The sequence below is a fragment of the Salvelinus namaycush genome, chromosome 2, assembly GCF_016432855.1.
Source record: "Salvelinus namaycush isolate Seneca chromosome 2, SaNama_1.0, whole genome shotgun sequence".
Classification (NCBI taxonomy): domain Eukaryota; kingdom Metazoa; phylum Chordata; class Actinopteri; order Salmoniformes; family Salmonidae; genus Salvelinus; species Salvelinus namaycush.
The window spans coordinates 32,345,881-32,363,467 of NC_052308.1; the positions used below are offsets into that span (position 1 = coordinate 32,345,881).

Sequence of the window (17,587 nt, forward strand, 5' to 3'; positions counted from 1 at the left end):
ATGATGCGCTGCTGACTGTTAAAGATGCTGTTTAGTTGTGGTGCTTGGTGGGTAAATGTCACATCCCTCTCCTTCTAACCTGCCACCTCTGATCTGCACCGAATGCATTGGGACAACACCCTCTCAAAACGGCTGAACCATCAACATCAGCATTTATAGTGTTTACCACATTATTAGCCTATATGATGTGGTGAAACACAATCATGCAGTTAATGGATGTCTTTGTAAAATGGCGCCAGAGAGGAAGGCTGACCTTCTACGTGTCCTCAACCGATTGTGTTTTTTTGTTTGTTTATTTGCGTTGTTTGTAACAATTTTTTAAACTTATTTTGTACATAATGTTTCCACTACCGTCTCTTACTCACCACGGACTGGCAGAATCCTTTTTTTTCCTTTAGCGAGTCTGACAAGCCCGACACAAATGATATACTGGAACAGGCCCAGATCCCCGTGAATTGCGTGAAGAGGGAGAGAAAAAGGGGCCAGAGGGCGGGCTGCCTTCTGAGAATTCATACGCGATCAAATAAACCCCCACTTCCTTCCATTCTGCTAGCAAACGTGCAATCTTTGGAGAATAAAATCGATGACCTACGCGGAAGATTAAACTACCAACGGGACATTCAAAACTGTAATATCTTATGCTTCACGGAGTCGTGGCTGAACGACGACACTATCAACATACAGCTGGCTGGTTATACGCTGTACCGGCAGGATAGAACAGAGGGGTCTGGTAAGACAAGGGGTGGCGGACTATGTATTTTTGCAAATAACAGCTGGTACACGATATCTAAGGAAGTCTCGAGCTATTGTTCGCCTGAGGTAGAGTATCTCATGATAAGCTGTAGACCACACCATCTACCTAGAGAGTATTCATCTGTATTTTTCGTAGCTGTTTACATACCACCACAGACTGAGGCTGGCACTAAGACAGCATTGAATGAGCTGAATTCCGCCATAAGCAAACAAGAAAACGCTCACCGAGAGGCGGCGCTCCTAGAAGCCGGGGACGTTAATGCAGGGAAACTTAAATCCGTTTCACCAAATTTCTATCAGCATGTTAAATGTGCAACCAGAGGGAAAATAACTCTGGACCACCTATATATACTCCACACACAGAGACGCATACAAAGCTCTCTCTCGCCCTCCATTTGGCAAATCTGACCATAATTCTATCCTCCTGATTCCTGCTTACAAGCAAAAATTAAAGCAGGAAGCACCAGTGACGAGATCAATAAAAAACTTGTCAGATAAAGCAGATGCTAAGCTACAGGACTGTTTTGCTAGCACAGACTGGAATATTTTCCGGGATTCCGCCGATGGCATTGAGGAGTACACCACATCACTCATTGGCTTCATCAATAAGTGCATCGATGACGTCGTCCCTACAGTGACCGTACGTACATACCCCAACCAGAAGCCATGGATTACAGGCAACATTCGACACTGAGCTAAAGGCTAGAGCTGACGCTTTCAAGGAGCGGGACTCTAACCCGGAATCTTATAAAAAATGCCGCTATGCTATCTGACGAACCATCAAACAGGCAAAGCATCAATAATGGAATAAGATCGAATCGTACTACACCGGCTCTGACGCTCGTCGGATGTGGCAGGGCTTGCAAACCATTACAGACTACAAAGGGAAGCACAGCTGAGAGCTGCCCAGTGACACGAGCCTACCAGATGAACTAAACTATTTCTATGCTCGCCTCGAGGCAAATAACACTGAAACATGCATGAGAGCACCAGCTGTTCCACAGCCGATGTGAGTAAGACCTTTAAACAGGTCAACACTCACAAGGCCGCAGGGCCAGACGGATTACCAGGATGTGTACTCCGAGCATGCGCAGACCAACGGGCAAGTGTCTTCACTGACATTTTCAACCTCTCCCTGTCGGAGAATACCAACATGTTTTAAGCAGACCACCATAGTGCCTGTGCCCAAGAACACTAAGGTAACCTGCCTAAATGACTACTGATCCGTAGCACTCACGTCTGTAGCCATGAAGTGCTTTGAAAGGCTGGTCATGGCTCACATCAACACCATTATCTCAGAAACCCTAGACCCATTCTCAATTTGCATACCGCCCCAACAGATCCACAGAAGATGCAATCTCTATTGCACCCCACACTGCCCTTTCCCACCTGGACAAAAAGAACACCTATGTGAGAATGCTATTCATTGACTACAGCTCAGCGTTCAACACCACAGTGCCCTTAAAGCTCATCAATAAGCTAAGGACCCTTGGACTAAACACCTCCCTCTGCAACTGAATCCTGGACTTACTGACGGGCCGCCCCAAGGTGGTAAGGGTAGGTAATAACACGTGCACTATGCTGATCCTCAACACAGAAGCCCCTTGGGTGCGTGCTCAGTCCCCTCCTGTACTCCCTGTTCACTCATGACTGCACGGCCAGGCACGACTCCAACACCATCATTAAGTTTGCCCGATGACACAACAGTGGTAGGCCTGATCACCGACAACGACGAGAGCCTATAGGGAGGAGGTCAGAGACTTGGCCGTGTGGTGCCAGGACAACAACCTCTCCCTCAATGTGACCAGGACAAAGGAGATGATTGTGGACTACAGGAAAAAGAGGACAGAGCACGTCCCCATTCTCATCGACGGGGCTGCAGTGGAGCAGGTTGAGAGCTTCCACATCACCAACAAACTAACATGGTCCAAGCAAACCTATTCCCATTCAGGAGACTGAAAATATTTGGCATGGGTCCTTAGATTCTCAAAAGGTTCTACAGCTGCACCATCGAGAGCATCCTGACTGGTTGCATCACTGCCTGGTTTGGCAACTGCTCGGCCTCCGACCGCAAGGCACTACAGAGGTAGTGCGAACGGCTCAGTACATCACTGGGGCCAAGCTTCCTGCCATCCAGGACCTCTATACCAAGAGGTGTCAGAGGAAGGCCCTAAAAATTGGCAAAGACTCCAGCCACTCTAGTCATAGACTGTTCTCTCTGCTACCGCACGGCAAGCAGGACCGGAGCGCCAATTCTAGGTCAAAGAGGTTTCTAAACAGCTTCTACCCCCAAGCCATAAGACTCCTGAACATTAATCAAATGGCTACCCAGACTATTTGCATTGCCCCCCCCCCCCCTCCCCCTCTTTTAAACCGCTGCTACTCTTTGTTGTTATCATCTATGCATAGTCACTTTAATAACTCTACCTACATGTACATATTACCTCAACTAACCGGTGCCCCCGCACATTGACTCTGTACCGGTACCCCCCTATATATAGTCTCGCTATTGTTATTTAACTGCAGCGCTTTAATTACTTGTTACTTTTATCTCTTATTCTTATCCATATTTTTTTCAACTGCATTGTTGGTTAGGGGCTCGTAAGTAAGCATTTCACTGGAAGGTCTACACCTGTTGTATTCGGCGTATGTGACTAATACAATTTGATTTGATTTATTAAGTAGATAACATCAGTAATGACTCAAGCTGAGAAAAGACACAATCCGCCGTTTCATCTTTTTCCTGTTGTCAACTAATATCCAGATTGTCATTTTGTCATGTCATGTACAGTGTTGTTTTTCAAAAGGAGCCTTGAGAAAGAAGCTGTAACTGATGGAAGCTTGACTTGTCAGTGACATTCAGTTTTCCTATCAGCCTTCAAGATGGAGGAGGACTATAAGTAATGTGTTTTATAGAGGACAAATATACTGCAGCACTTACACCCATCCCACACAACCTATCTAGTGATGACGAGTGTGGGGAACACACCTGGTATTGTGGGAGCTCAGTGAGAGAAAGTAATTGCTAGCATGGCGGTACATGCCACAGAAAACAAACTGTTCTTAGATTGAGGCTACAGGGGCATGTGAATCCACCCACATCACACATTACTGTGTTTTCACAGAAAATCAAGTAGGCACAAAGGATATAACACCTTTAATTACTTCACAGAAGTACGACTCTGACTAACCTTCTCAGGAAAGTTTTTTTCTAGAGCACATACCTTGAGTATTTAATCTCAAACTCTAACTCATTGTTAACAGTATCTTTAATACTACCCACACACACATAAAGGATGTTTCACACTCCCACAGTGTACCCATAGCCTCCGCTGTCTAAGACTCCATACTGTTCCAGGCCCTAGCTCTATAGGTATACTAAATCTGATATATGGTCCCTATGCCTCCATGTCTGCTAGGATTTATGGTTCTGCCTGCTATGGTGGCCCTCCCTGTACATAAATCATATGGAGGGTAAAACTGTGGGATCGATAGAGCCAGCAGCACTGCTACACTCTGACTCTACAGCACAGAGCCAAGCACCAGGGCTAATCTCTAAACATGCGAGCACACACACACACACGCACACACGCACGCACACACACATATGCACACACGAACACAGAGAGAGAGAGATACAGGTAGATGCAAGTAAGCTTGCCTGAAGGCAGACACACACCCTTTTCATAATTGACCGCACATCATCTATTTTTGTATGGGTTATGCCAACCAGGTTGAAGTTATAACCATCAAAACCAAGCCCTAACATACGCAGGCTGATGAGTCAAAATTGGAATGAGCAATCAATCATGTAGGGAGGGGCTCATAGCAAAAGGAGGAGGCGCCAGCTGAGATGGAATTTTCTGAGCTTTCTTTGATTGGACAATGTTTGTGCGTCCCTCTGTGGTCCGCCCTTTAAACTATACTGAGCAAAGATAGCGAGCCAGAGAGAGTGAGAGAGAGAGAGGCAAATTGTTATTTTATTTTACCTTCATCATCAAAACTCCCAAGGAGGACAGGAAATATGTCATGTTAAATCAGATATGAAAGTGCCTTGGCCTGAACATGATAAGTGGGAAGTTCTTTTTGTGAGAAATATGTGAAAGCCTCCTGGCAGCTGGTGAATGGCATTTGTATGCATGGGTGGCTCTGATGTCAGACATACTGCAGAGAGAGAATGTACTGCAGAGGCACTGAGGGAGCAGAGCAGAGAGTGGACAAGTAAGAATATGGATGTGTCAAGTCAGATAGCGCTGGCCTAAAACTGCTCTGGCTGTCGAGACAAAAATAATACATTCATGAAATTCTCTCTTATCTCTCTAAAAATAGAGAAAAAAATTAACACAGCCTGTTTGGATTGTTTGTTCTATTTTTCTTGACCGAATTTTGAACTGTGCACCCCACTGAGATCTTGCAGTTCTCGACTGAGCCATGGCTTGGCATGGGTACTTTAAACACCAATAACTACCTGAAAATTGTACCTAATTACCTGTAAAAGCGTCAATTACATCTTTGTTAAACAGATTGTGAGACCTTGATAATGTTCCCACGGACGTAAGAAACCAGACATTACCATACCAGACAGGCAACCTAGACCAGTGGTTCCCAACAATTTTCTGTTACTGTACCACCAACTGAATTTTGCTCTGTCGGAGTACCCCTGAAGTACCCCCATTTTACCAGTAGGTCTATGGTCTCATAAGTCTTCTCAATAACCCCCTGTGGATAGGCCAAGTATCCCCAAGGGTCCTAGTACCCCTGGTTGGGAAGCACCGACCTAGACAATCACAGTGTTTCCCCTAGCATTTTTTTCAGCAGTGGTGACAAGTGCAGCGGGGGGGGGGGGGGGGGGGGGGGGGACATGCTAGATGTTCCCATAGACTTTCAATCATTGAGTCAACGACTATAAAAGTATGTCAGCAGAAATATATATATTTTATCAATTACATCATATTTTTTGCAGCGGTGGCAACAATTTAGCAGCGGTTTGCCACTGTTTTGAGATATCCATATAGTAAAAATAACGTTTTTTTTTGCAGACTGTTCTGCTGCTTCTACAGCAGCGGGCGGAGGAGGGGCCGGTGTATATATGTTTGTGAGAAGGAGAGCGAGACTAAAAAGTAGCCACGATGGCTTGCGCTAGGCAAACAAATTTATAACGTTAGATGCTGGTTCTCTTATCATCCCATGAAAGTGCCTGTCTTGACTGCATCAAATCGATGTAGAGAAGATAGTTAAGCTAGCCAGCTAGCTAGCTGAGTTAGCCAGCTAGCTAGCCAGATAGCTAGCTAAGTTAGCCAGCTAGCTACTAGCTAATTGAGGCTACAATATGCTGCGCTCCCCATCCTTGTGAACATATAACACCATGATTCAGAACAACAGCCTTCGTGTTGGTTGTTCGTTGTAGCCCACTCCTTCTCATTTAGCGAACTTTTAATTCCGTAATTTTTATTCCATTTTGCATTGATTAGAAATGTCTCACTTCACTTTCTAGACATGGAACCTCTGACTGTAGAGCAGATTTGATTGGCTGACAAAATCAACCAGACTCAGAGGCTACTAAACCTCCAACAGAGAACACCTAACTGAGGAGAGAAATACTACAACAAAGACCTGTTTATTTTTCCCAGAACAGATCCGGTCTAGAAAAGGCCCAGAGTTTTTCCATGGTCAGGTCAAAGGTTAGAGGACATGGTCAGGAAAAACTCATTGCCCTATTTATGGAGTATTCATTTATGACTATCTGGATATCAGAAATCTTGGGCAACACCGGGTCTTTCTTTCATCATCGGGGCTGCTTGATCGACTTGTAGCCTATTCAGCTCTCTCCTCCATTCATTTACTTGACAGCTACAAAGCTAGGCAGCATATTTCTTTGACTTGTTATCCATTGTCACCGCGAGGCCTGCCAGCAAGGACGTGTAGCTCCATTCATATTACCAGCCAGAGGAAAAGCTACTTGAGGGAACTTTACTGACTAACAGGAGGCTGTGTTGTTCTGTTTTCAGCCCTGACTGGTGCTCCCTAAAGCATGTGTAGCTTGTTTCCCCCATTCACATTCCTGCTGACACACACACACACACACACAGTAGTGTGTGAATGGAGGCTGGCAGCGCGGGTTGGGTCTCACCTCTAGGAAAGCCTGCCAGGTGTAAACAGGGGTCTGGTGTTTGGGTTAGACCACAGTCATCTCTGCTATGTGCTGACACAGGGCCAGACGCTGCTCACACCAGCAGGGGCCCATGGGTGGTTAGGGGGCCAGGGGGTACCCTACCCTGCTCTATCTTAACCCTACTACTCCACTACTACTCCACAGGCCACATGGAACTTATTTCTGCCCGACAGAGGTATACAAATCCAATGTGCTGGAATACGGGACAGCTGATAATGTAGCTTCTCAAAAAACATCACTGCTCACATAGTCTCAACCATCAATCTGTATACTAAAGATGGAATGTGGAAAGAATAGAGGAAAGTCCTTTCAGACTCATTTCAAAGGCTCAGGGCAATGAGGTCTGGTGTTATTTGTATATGATTAGGATCTTAGAGAAAGGACAATCGACATCATGCCCATTACTGGTCAGCAAACAAACGATAAAAGATAGTGCTCATTTATATCTTCAACTCTGAACACATGAGCACAGGTGATAAGGAGAGGAGTAAACAGAGAGAGACAGGCAGACGGACAGAAGGATGACAGACAGACAGACCTTCTTGAAGAGGCGGATGACGTCCTCGCTGATCTGAGCGAGGCGGACGATGACATTGTTGGTGTAGATGTCGTTGAGGGTGGCGTGGTCCCTGCTTTCCCTCCTGGTCTGGTTCAGTACCAGGTACCAGCAGTTCACACTGGACAGCAGGTGCTGGTCTTTCCTGAACACAACACAGAGAGGAGGTGACGTTAGAGTGATCAGCAAAGGGTTACTGTAACATACTGTATATACCTGTGGTTTGTCTCTGCTTTCATCATTTCAATATTTCTAAGGTCTACTACCTGATTAGGGTGTCTATTCAACAGGCTCAACACATAGGCGTATAAACAGACAAAGTTGATGGTCAGAACAAATATCTGTCCCACAGCAGAAGTCTTCGACTTCACCCTAATAATTTATTTTGTGCACCAGACGGACTGAAAGATTTATGACTTGCCATTAAGTTAAGCATAGCCCATCCCTGGTGAATATGAGTGAGCAGCCTATATTGCCCAGGGTTGCACTGGGTAGACAACACACAGACAACACAACACACAGGCATTGGTGGATTAAATAAATAGGGCTTCTGAGACTGATTCCTGTTCCTAGTAAACAATACAGCTGCTGCATGATCCCATTGTTGGCTGACTGCAGAGACTTAACCACACTGACATCACACTACGCTGTCGCTTTCTCTGCCTCTCTCGCTCCCTCACTTATTCCCCCTTTCTCTTTCTCTGCTTCTCTCTCTCCCTCACTTATTCCCCCTTTCTCTTTCTCTGCCTCTCTCCATCTCTCTCTCTCTTTTATTTAATTCCCTCCTTATATATCTCTGTTCCCTTTCTGCCATCTCTCCCTCCCTCCCTCCCTCTCCCGTTCTCTTTCCCTCCCTCTACGGCACATGTCAATCTCATTCCACGGAGGGGCGAGTGTCTGCGGGTTTTTGCTCTTCCCTTGTACTTGACTGATGAATTAAGGTCACTAATTAGTAAAGAACTCCCCTCACCTGGTTGTCTAGGTCTTAATTGAAAGGAAAAAACAAAAATCTGCAGACACTAGGCCTTCCATGGAATGAGTTTGACTCCCCTGCTCTACAGTGATGGCGCTAGCCTAGAACAGATGCCATTAGTTTCTCCTCGCAGCGCTCCAGTTTGACACAGCATTGATTGCTTAAATCCTTAACGCTGGTTACCATAATGACCCTGAGAGGCATGGGCTCTGACTGAAGCGTAATCAGCTTTCACTACATCCCCCTCCAGTGTATGTTCACACACACACACGTGCACTCATACACAGTCACACACAAACACAATGCCCCCCCCCCCCCCCCCCCCCCCCCCCCCACACACACACACACACTGATAGCAGCAGAGGGTTTCACTGAGCCGTGGTGAAAACTGCACAAGTACTTACTGCAAAGAAAAATGGTGAGCACTAACATCAAAGGCTCCCCTCTACAGAGAGCTTCCGCAATGCTAATCACCTCTAAGAAGCTGGTATCTGTCTGCTCTAGAGTGCTGCTACCATTATTCCCCCACTTACCCCCACAGCAAGACACCACAATGGACACAGCTAATATACTGTACAGCCATATGGTTCTACCACAACCATATATACATACTCTCTAAGACTCTGGCAAGATGCTATAGCAGGTCAACTCACCGTTTGAGGAAGGATGCTCGGTGCGAAGAAGAAGTTAGACAGAAAATGGATGTGTCTAATATTATACTATGAAAGCAGGCTTTCAGACTTCTGCATTTGCTGAGACAGGTCTGATTGAGCATTCTCCAGCTGATCACAGGTTTGGAATCAAAAGGAATGGGAAAGTAATTTGAATGAGATGAGAAAATCTCCCAATTAAACCAAATTGGGGTCAGTTCAATAATCAAGAGGTCACCAGTGATAATAGAATGATTAAACTGAACTTTCTGTTGCTATGGCAAAGTGATTAATTGTCTCAGAGAGACTAGATAGAGGAAACAATAGACCCGAGGGTGACTTTCTAACTACAATAGAAACTCAATGTGATGAATCATGTTTTCCTTGCCTTCTGGGATGGCCTATTTCCTGTCTCAGCACAGCCCTCATTCCGTAACATTTCCGGTTGAGTGAACTATCTGGCTGTTAGAGTCGTAGCTCCTCGCTGTGTAATTGGTGTTTGTGGATGAGAGGCCTAGGGACCTCTCCTAATCCCTTAGAGTGGCCAGAGATGCTTAATCCCCTCCTTAAACACAACCAGACTCTCTCTCTCTCACACACGCACGCACGCACGCACGCACGCACGCACGCACGCACACGCACACACACACACACACACACACACACACACACACACACACACACACACACACACACCCTAGTCATCCAAGCAACAAGAGTCCATTCACAAGGCTCTCTGTCAATAGTACTGTACTCCTCTTCCCAATGGTTTGGCAAAAACGCTGAGCAGGCATCTCCAAACTATAATCCCTGATAAAATATTAATCTGCTCGTAAAATCACTTATTTTCCCTGAATATTAAAATAAAGTCAGTTGTTTACCGTGACAGGAGCTCAGGGCGACAGACAGACAGACAGACAGACAGACAGACAGACAGACAGACAGACAGACAGACAGACAGACAGACAGACAGACAGACAGACAGACAGACAGACAGACAGACAGACAGACAGACAGACAGAGACAGACGGAGACAGACAGACAGACAGACGGAGAGAGACAGACAGACAGATGGAGACAGACAGACAGACGGAGAGAGATGGGGAGGGAGGGAGCTCCAATGCTCTGTGACAAAGCAGCCTATTTATTGTGACATTCAATGCAGCACTGAAACTGCCAACGCTGCAAAAACCCACCCACCCACACCACGAGACCATAACTATAAGCAGAGCCTCCGAAAAGAGACATCTGAGAATCTGGCCAGGCCCGTCACTGTTTCTCTGGGCTGTGGGTTAAACCCTTTTCCTGGGGGAAGAGACAAAAGGACACAGGCTCTCTTCTCCCCAGCTGCCTTCCTCATTTCACAGGAACTTGGAGCAAAAAGGCAAGCAATTAGGCTTGTGTGGCTGCAGCAGGACACATCTCTGCTCTGGGAGAGAGAGGAAGGGAGCTGATTATTTTCACAGAGTAATAAATGCAGCCCTGGTTTATAGTAATGGAGCAGTGGGTTGTAGACCCACAGGTCACAACTAGCATTACTATAACAGTGCCTCCTTATCAGACAGACAGTATGATCCTAAGTCAGACCTCAGTAGGCTCAGGCGGTATACCATATATTCAGTATACTAGGGTATTTGGTTTTTCAATACCATCAATATTGTCAAAACTATTTCTTTGAGGTTTTACTACACAATTTAATATTTGTAACTACTTTTTAAGTAAATACCTGCAGTTAACTTGTGCAATATGTTAGAAGATTGCGTTCTTCATTCCACCTATAACATTATTTTCCATTATGAAACTTACCGTAGTTCAGTCACGTGTTTGTATGTAAATAGCACAACTGGATAAAGCGGGAGCAGGTGAGTCCAGCTGTGTATTGACAGGGGTCAACAGTGTGGGTTTTATTCAATTGAGTGATCAGGGACGTGCGACTATAGTTTTCCTTAACAGAAAATACATTAGTGTAACACATTTGGCAGCAAATAGCTTCATTTTCATCAGTTAACAACAGATGTGCAACGCTATTTTGCTGTCAGCCACACAAGTAGGCTAAATGAGCAATCAATTAAAAAACAAGGTATTTTTGCTAAAACTATGCATGGACATCATATTTCTGTTTATTGTAGAAAGAATGTAGCCAGATACATTTCTTAATGTTTTTCTTAAAGTTACTCTTGCATTTTACCGTAGAAAAGTAGGATGGCTACAATGAAAAGGAGCTACACATCAGTCAGAGCGTTGTCTGCTGATAAAATGTCCTTGCGTGAATTCTCATTTGAGTGGAAATTAGTCTGATGCCGAGCAGAAATTACAATAAAAAGCATTTTAGATATGCGTATACAAAAGATATGTCTTATGCGTTACAAAAGATATGTCTTATGCATTGTATCTTTTTTTACTATGCGCATTTTCATGGAACAGTTCCATTTCAATAATAAAGTTTTAGTTTCGGGAAAAGCATTGTCACGTGGTTAATCATAACATTCTGAATTAAAATTATAAAATTCTAAAAGTTAAAAGTCACCTCAAGATCAACAGCCTTTGTAATATGGCAACAAAATAAATTTGCACATGGAACTCATAGTCTATAGGCCAATGCAGCTATAGGCCTATAACTTCCATTGCTCTTTCACATCGAGGATTGGTGATTATCAAGGGGGAGATTGTTGGAATGATTTTTCCAATAACATTTTCCAATAGTGAGGAACTATAGTATTAATAAATTATCATTCATTAGCAGTCGATGTAAAAAAAACGAACACTTTCCCACATTTCCGTGCAGCAGGCCAAGTATGTCTATGCGTGCTCAGGCGCACGCTCTCCCTCAACATTAATAGGACAGTGGTTGCAGTCCAAACACTTAAAAGACACACCCTATCCCCTCAGCCCTCAAATTAAGTGGACACTTCTGATGACGTATCATGACGTCTGACGAGTATACACTTGCAAGGCAAGAGGCGAGGGAGGGAGGAAGGAATGATTTTTAAATGGACAACCCTTGGCCAGAAATTCGTCACTCGTTCATCCGGAGATGATTGTGTTTTCAGCCACCGGTAGCTTGTGATTGCTTTATATGCGCTACAGTCAATTATGAGTGCATGTCTACTTATATTAAATATATAATTATCAATATACGCCTACTGTATGATAGCTAGCAAATTAATTAGCTATCTAACGTTAGGCTGCCTAGCTGGAACTTCTGAAGAAGGAAAATGTTTTATTTCTACAATTTCCAAAAGACAACCAACGGCACTTGTTTGTGCCGTCATGTGCATTAGTAGCTGACTTTTCTTAGCGGATGTACAATTGCCGCGAATTGAATTATGGGGAGTTTCAAGCCCCGGAGTGAACATAACTGTACACTCCCAAAGCCGACTAAAAACGAGGGCTGATGTGCTTATGTTGCAAACTTCCCTTGCTTGGCTAATCATTTGGACCACCCGCCAAGATGGAAACGGGGATTCCGCCAAGGGCATAAGGCGAGGGTAAGTGGATGAGGGTGTGTATTTTATGTGTTTGGACTGCTGCCAGATAAACCAGACACATGCTCATTGCTCACGTGGAGCACTCCAAAGAAAAGACAATGTTTTTTTTTTGTTTTTTTTTGTTTTTTTTTACAAATCTCATAAAAAGCTATGAAATAAACCAAAACTTGTTTCTCACAAGTGTAGCAGGTTGTGAACTCTGCAAACAATGTTTCCACTCTGAGAATGAGAATGGTAAATGACTGTAATAAATTAATGTAACCAAATGATGGGGATTAACGGTACATTTACTACAGGTGACATATGTAATGGGGAATTGATTAAAACAAATAATCTAAGGGCAAATAACTCGCCTATATCTTTGACAGCGGAGACTTGCCTATATCTTTGCCACATACCCCTCCCCTTCTTGTCTCAACATTTTAAATTATACTCAAGACACTATCTTCACACATTTTAGATGCTTTTCAATGACCGCTGCAAATAATCAGCTAGGCCCATTGCCATGCACGCTGTCCAAATGCTGGGGTTCCCAAATAGGCATAGACCTACAAGCTTGTGTATAGACAGGAGTAATTATATTTATTTGCATTTACTTCCCTATTGGACACAACGCTATGCCATTAATCTCCTGTTCCATTTGTTTTCATTATCAATTTTCTTTCGTTGTCCAGAAGCCAAAGTTAGAATCCTAGTCATATTAGCAACCCATCCTATTTGTTGCATCTTTAGATTCCCCCTCTTTCTACGTAAATTCCTGAAATAGATTTTCATCTCTGTCACATATGGAACTGCTATCAGGTGTGCTGTTTAGAATGGTGTTTTCCCAGCTGCGCTGTTTAGAATGGTGTTTTCCCAAGTTATTTTGGCCATTATTTGAAAATTATGTTTTATTGTCTGCTTCATTACATGAGTTGCATGCTCTGATGCATTAACATAATCTACAGTTGAAGTCGGAAGTTTACATACACCTTAGCCAAATACATTTAAACTCAGTTTTTCACAATTCCTGACATTTAATCATAGTAATGTCACGTTCCTGACCTGTTTTCTGTTGTTTTGTATGTGTTTAGTCGGTCAGGGCGTGAGTTGGGGTGGGCATTCTATGTTATGTGTATCTATGTTGGTTAATGGGTTACCTGATATGGTTCTCAATTAGAGGCAGGTGGTTTACGTTTCCTCTGATTGAGAGCCATATTAAGGTAGGTTGTTTCACATTGTTTGTTGTGGGTGGTTGTCTCCTGTGTTTGTATGTTGGTACCACATGGGACTGTATCGTTCGTTCGTTTGTTTTGTAGTCTGTACCTGTTCGTGCGTTCTTCGTTGTATGTAAGTTCTCATGTCCAGGTCTGTCTACGTTGTTTTGTTATTTTGTTAATTATCAAGTGCAGTTCGTTTTTTCGTCTTGTTTAATAAATTCATTATGTCAAACTACCACGCTGCATATTGGTCATCTGATCCGTCTCGCCTCTCCTCGTCCGAGGAGGATGAAGTAGACGTTCGTTACAAGTAAAAACTCCCTGTCTTAGGTCAGTTAGGATCACCACTTTATTTTAAGAATGTGAAATGTCAGAATAATAGTAGAGAGAATGATTTATTTCAGCTTTTACTTCTTTCATCACATTCCCAGTGGGTCAGAAGTTTACATACACTCAATTAGTATTTGGTAGCATTGCCTTTAAATTGTTTAACTTGGGTCAAATGTTTCGGGTAGCCTTCCACAAGCTTCCCACCAGAAGTAGCCTTCCACAAGCTTCCGTTTCGGGTAGCCTGAGTCAGGTTTGTAGGCCTCCTTGCTCGCACGTGCTTTTTCAGATCTGCCCACAAATGTTCTATAGGATTGATGTCAGGGCTTTGTGATGGCCACTCCAATACCTTGACTTTGTTGTCCTTAAGCCATTTCACCAAAACTTTGGAAGTATATTTGGGGTCACTGTCCATTTGGAAGACCCATTTGCGACCAAGCTTTAACTTCCTGACTGATGTCTTGATGTTGCTTCAATATATCCACATCATTTTCCTGCTTCATGATGCCATCTATTTTGTGAAGTGCACCAGTCCCTCCTGCAGCAAAGCACCCCCACAACATGATGCTGCCACCCCCGTGCTTCATGGTTGGGATGGTGTTCTTCGGCTTGCAAGCCTCCCCCCTTTTCCTCCAAACACAACGATGGTCATTATTGGCAAACAGTTCTGTTTTTCAGACCAGAGGACATTATGGCCAAAAAGTATGATCTTTGTCCCCATGTGCAGTTGCAAACCGTAGTCAGTTTTTTTATGGCGGATTTGGAGCACAAAGTAGATGTCCTAACCGACTTGCCAAAACTATAGTTTGTTAACAAGAAATTTGTGGAGTGGTTGAAAAATGAGTTTTAATGACTCCAACCTAAGTGTATGTAAACGTTCGACTTCAACTGTATATACACACCTGTTCTGAAAGGCCCCAGAGTCTGCAACATCACTAAGCAAGGGGCACCACCAAGCACGCGGCACCATGAAGACCAAGGAGCTCTCCAAACAGTTGTGGAGAAGTACAGATCAGAGTTGGGTTATAAAAAAGTATCCGAAACCTTGAACATCCCACAGAGCAGCATTAAAAAATGGAAAGAATATGGCACCACAACAAACCTGCCAAGAGAGGGCCGCCCACCAAAACTCACGGACCAGGCAAGCAGGGCATTAATCAGAGAGGCAACAAAGAGGCCAAAGATAATCCCGAAGGAGCTGCAAAGCTCCACAGCAGAGATTGGAGTATCTGTCCATAGGACCACTAAGCTGTACACTGCACAGAGCTGGGCTTTATGGAAGAGTGGCCAAAATAAAGCCATTGCTAAAAAAAAAAAAAGCAAACACGTTTGGTGTTCGCCAAAAGGCATGTGGGAGATTCCACAAACATATGGAAGAAGGACTCTGGTCACAAGAGGCAAAAATTTAGCTTTTTGGCCATCAAGGAAAAAGCTATGTCTGGCGCAAACCCAACACCTCTCATCCTCCCGAGAACACCATCCCCACAGTGAAGCATGGTGGTGGCTGCATCATGCTGTAGGGATGTTTTTCCATCGGCAGGGCCTGGAAAACTGGTCAGAATTGATGGAATGATGGATGGCGCTAAATACAGGGACATTCTTGAGGGAAACCTGTTTCAGTCTTCCAGAGATTGAGACTGGGACAGAGGTTCACCTTCCAGCAGGACAATGACCCTAAGCATACTGCTAAAGCAACACTTGAGTGGTTTTAAGGGGAAACATTTAAATGGCTTGGAATGGCCTAGTCAAAGCCCAGACCTCAATCCACTTGAGAATCTGTGGTATGACTTAAAGATTGCTGTACACCAGCGGAACCCATCCTTGATAAATCGGCAAAAATTCCAGTGGCTAGATGTGCCAAGCTTATAGAGACATACCCCAAGAGACTTGTAGCTGTAATTGCTGCAAAAGGTGGCTCTACAAAGTATTGGCTTTGGGGGGTGAATAGTTATGCACGCTCAAGTTTTATTTTGTCTTATTTCTTGTTTGTTTCACAATAAAAAAATATTTTTCATCTTCCAAGTGGTAGGCATGTTGTGTAAATCAAAATGATACAACCCCCCCAAAAATATATTTTAATTCCAGGTTGTAAGGCAACAAAGTAGGAAAAATGTGAAGGGGGGTGAAAACTTTCGCAAGCCACAGTACATGTCAACCTCAATTACCTCATACCACTGTACATCGACTCGGTACTGGTACCCCGTGTATATAGCCAAGTTATTACTCATTGTGTATTTATTCCCCGTGTCATTATCTTTCTATAATTTTTCTCTCTGCATTGTTTGGAAGGACCCGTAAGTAAGCATGTCACTGTTAGTCTACACCTGTTGTTTACAAACAGGTGTTAGTCTTCACCTGTTGTTTACAAACAGGTGTTAGTCTACACCTGTTGTTTACAAACAGGTGTTAGTCTACACCTGTTGTTTACAAACAGGTGTTTGTAAACAACAGGTGAAGACTAACAGTGACCTGCTTACTTACAGGCACACACACAATCACACACATACGCACACACACAAAAGAACCCTGCCTGGTTCTGCAGATACTGATGTCATCCAGCTGAGGTTGTAAACCAAAGGGATATGGGACTACAAGCCTCTCACACTTACCCTTGGAGAGGAGTTTGATGTTTGCAGTTAACACACCCAGTCTCTCTTTCTGACAGGGATATAGTTTAACCTTTAACACTATAGTTTAACTTTAACGCTAGACCACCGGGGAAAGACTCAGTGATGTGGGCTGTACAGATGATTAGGGGCTGTACAGTCAGTGAGCTGGTTAGGACAGGTGGGCACACAGAACAGAGGCTGTTTGGTTCTCACTAATGTCCGTAAATTAGAAATGCAATGGTTGTCTTCTGTCTTTGTGTTCTGCACCAGATAGGACTGTCTCGGTTTTCACATTTTGTATTTTGTATAGTGTTCACGTTATTGTCTCTTCTTTATTAAATCATGTTGAACACTAGCCGCGCTGCATTTTGGTCCTCTCCTTCACCCCAGGAAGAAAGCCGTTACAACAGGCAAGTACACCAACCAAGCAACCCCATGCATAACGCTTAGCAGTCTGCTGGGTGTCACTGGGAAGTTGATGCTCTCTCATAATATTATGAATAATTAGTGAAGGAATCACTGGCACATGGCCATGAATACTGTGCATCAATTATGAACCTTTCAGATGATGTAGGCTCAAGCTTAATAAGGCTTTCCTGCTGATTGAGTTATCTGAAATCCATTTATCAAATTTACATTTTAGTCATTTAGCAGATACTCTTATCCAGAGCGACTTACAGTGAGTGCATTCATCTTAAGACAGTTAGGTGGGACAACCACATATCACAGTCATAGTTGTACATGTTCCTCAAAAAAGGAGCTATCAGCAAGGTCAGAGCTAGTAAGGGGGAAAAAAGTGCGAGTGTTAGTTCACGAAGGGATCGGTATTTGGACCGATTAATAAAATGCGATATTGGATT

General features: G+C 43.8%; 1 protein-coding gene across 1 annotated transcript in view; it reads right to left on the reverse strand.

Annotated features, from left to right (window-relative positions):
• The window catches only part of LOC120021269 (SLIT-ROBO Rho GTPase-activating protein 3-like), a 139,304-nt gene that overhangs the window by 65,002 nt on the left and 56,715 nt on the right, over nucleotides 1-17,587 (reverse strand). Inside the window, exon 3 of the mRNA XM_038964946.1 lies at nucleotides 7,464-7,626. Within this exon, the coding sequence (XP_038820874.1) occupies nucleotides 7,464-7,626 (163 nt within the window). The remainder of the gene's footprint in view (nucleotides 1-7,463; nucleotides 7,627-17,587) is intronic.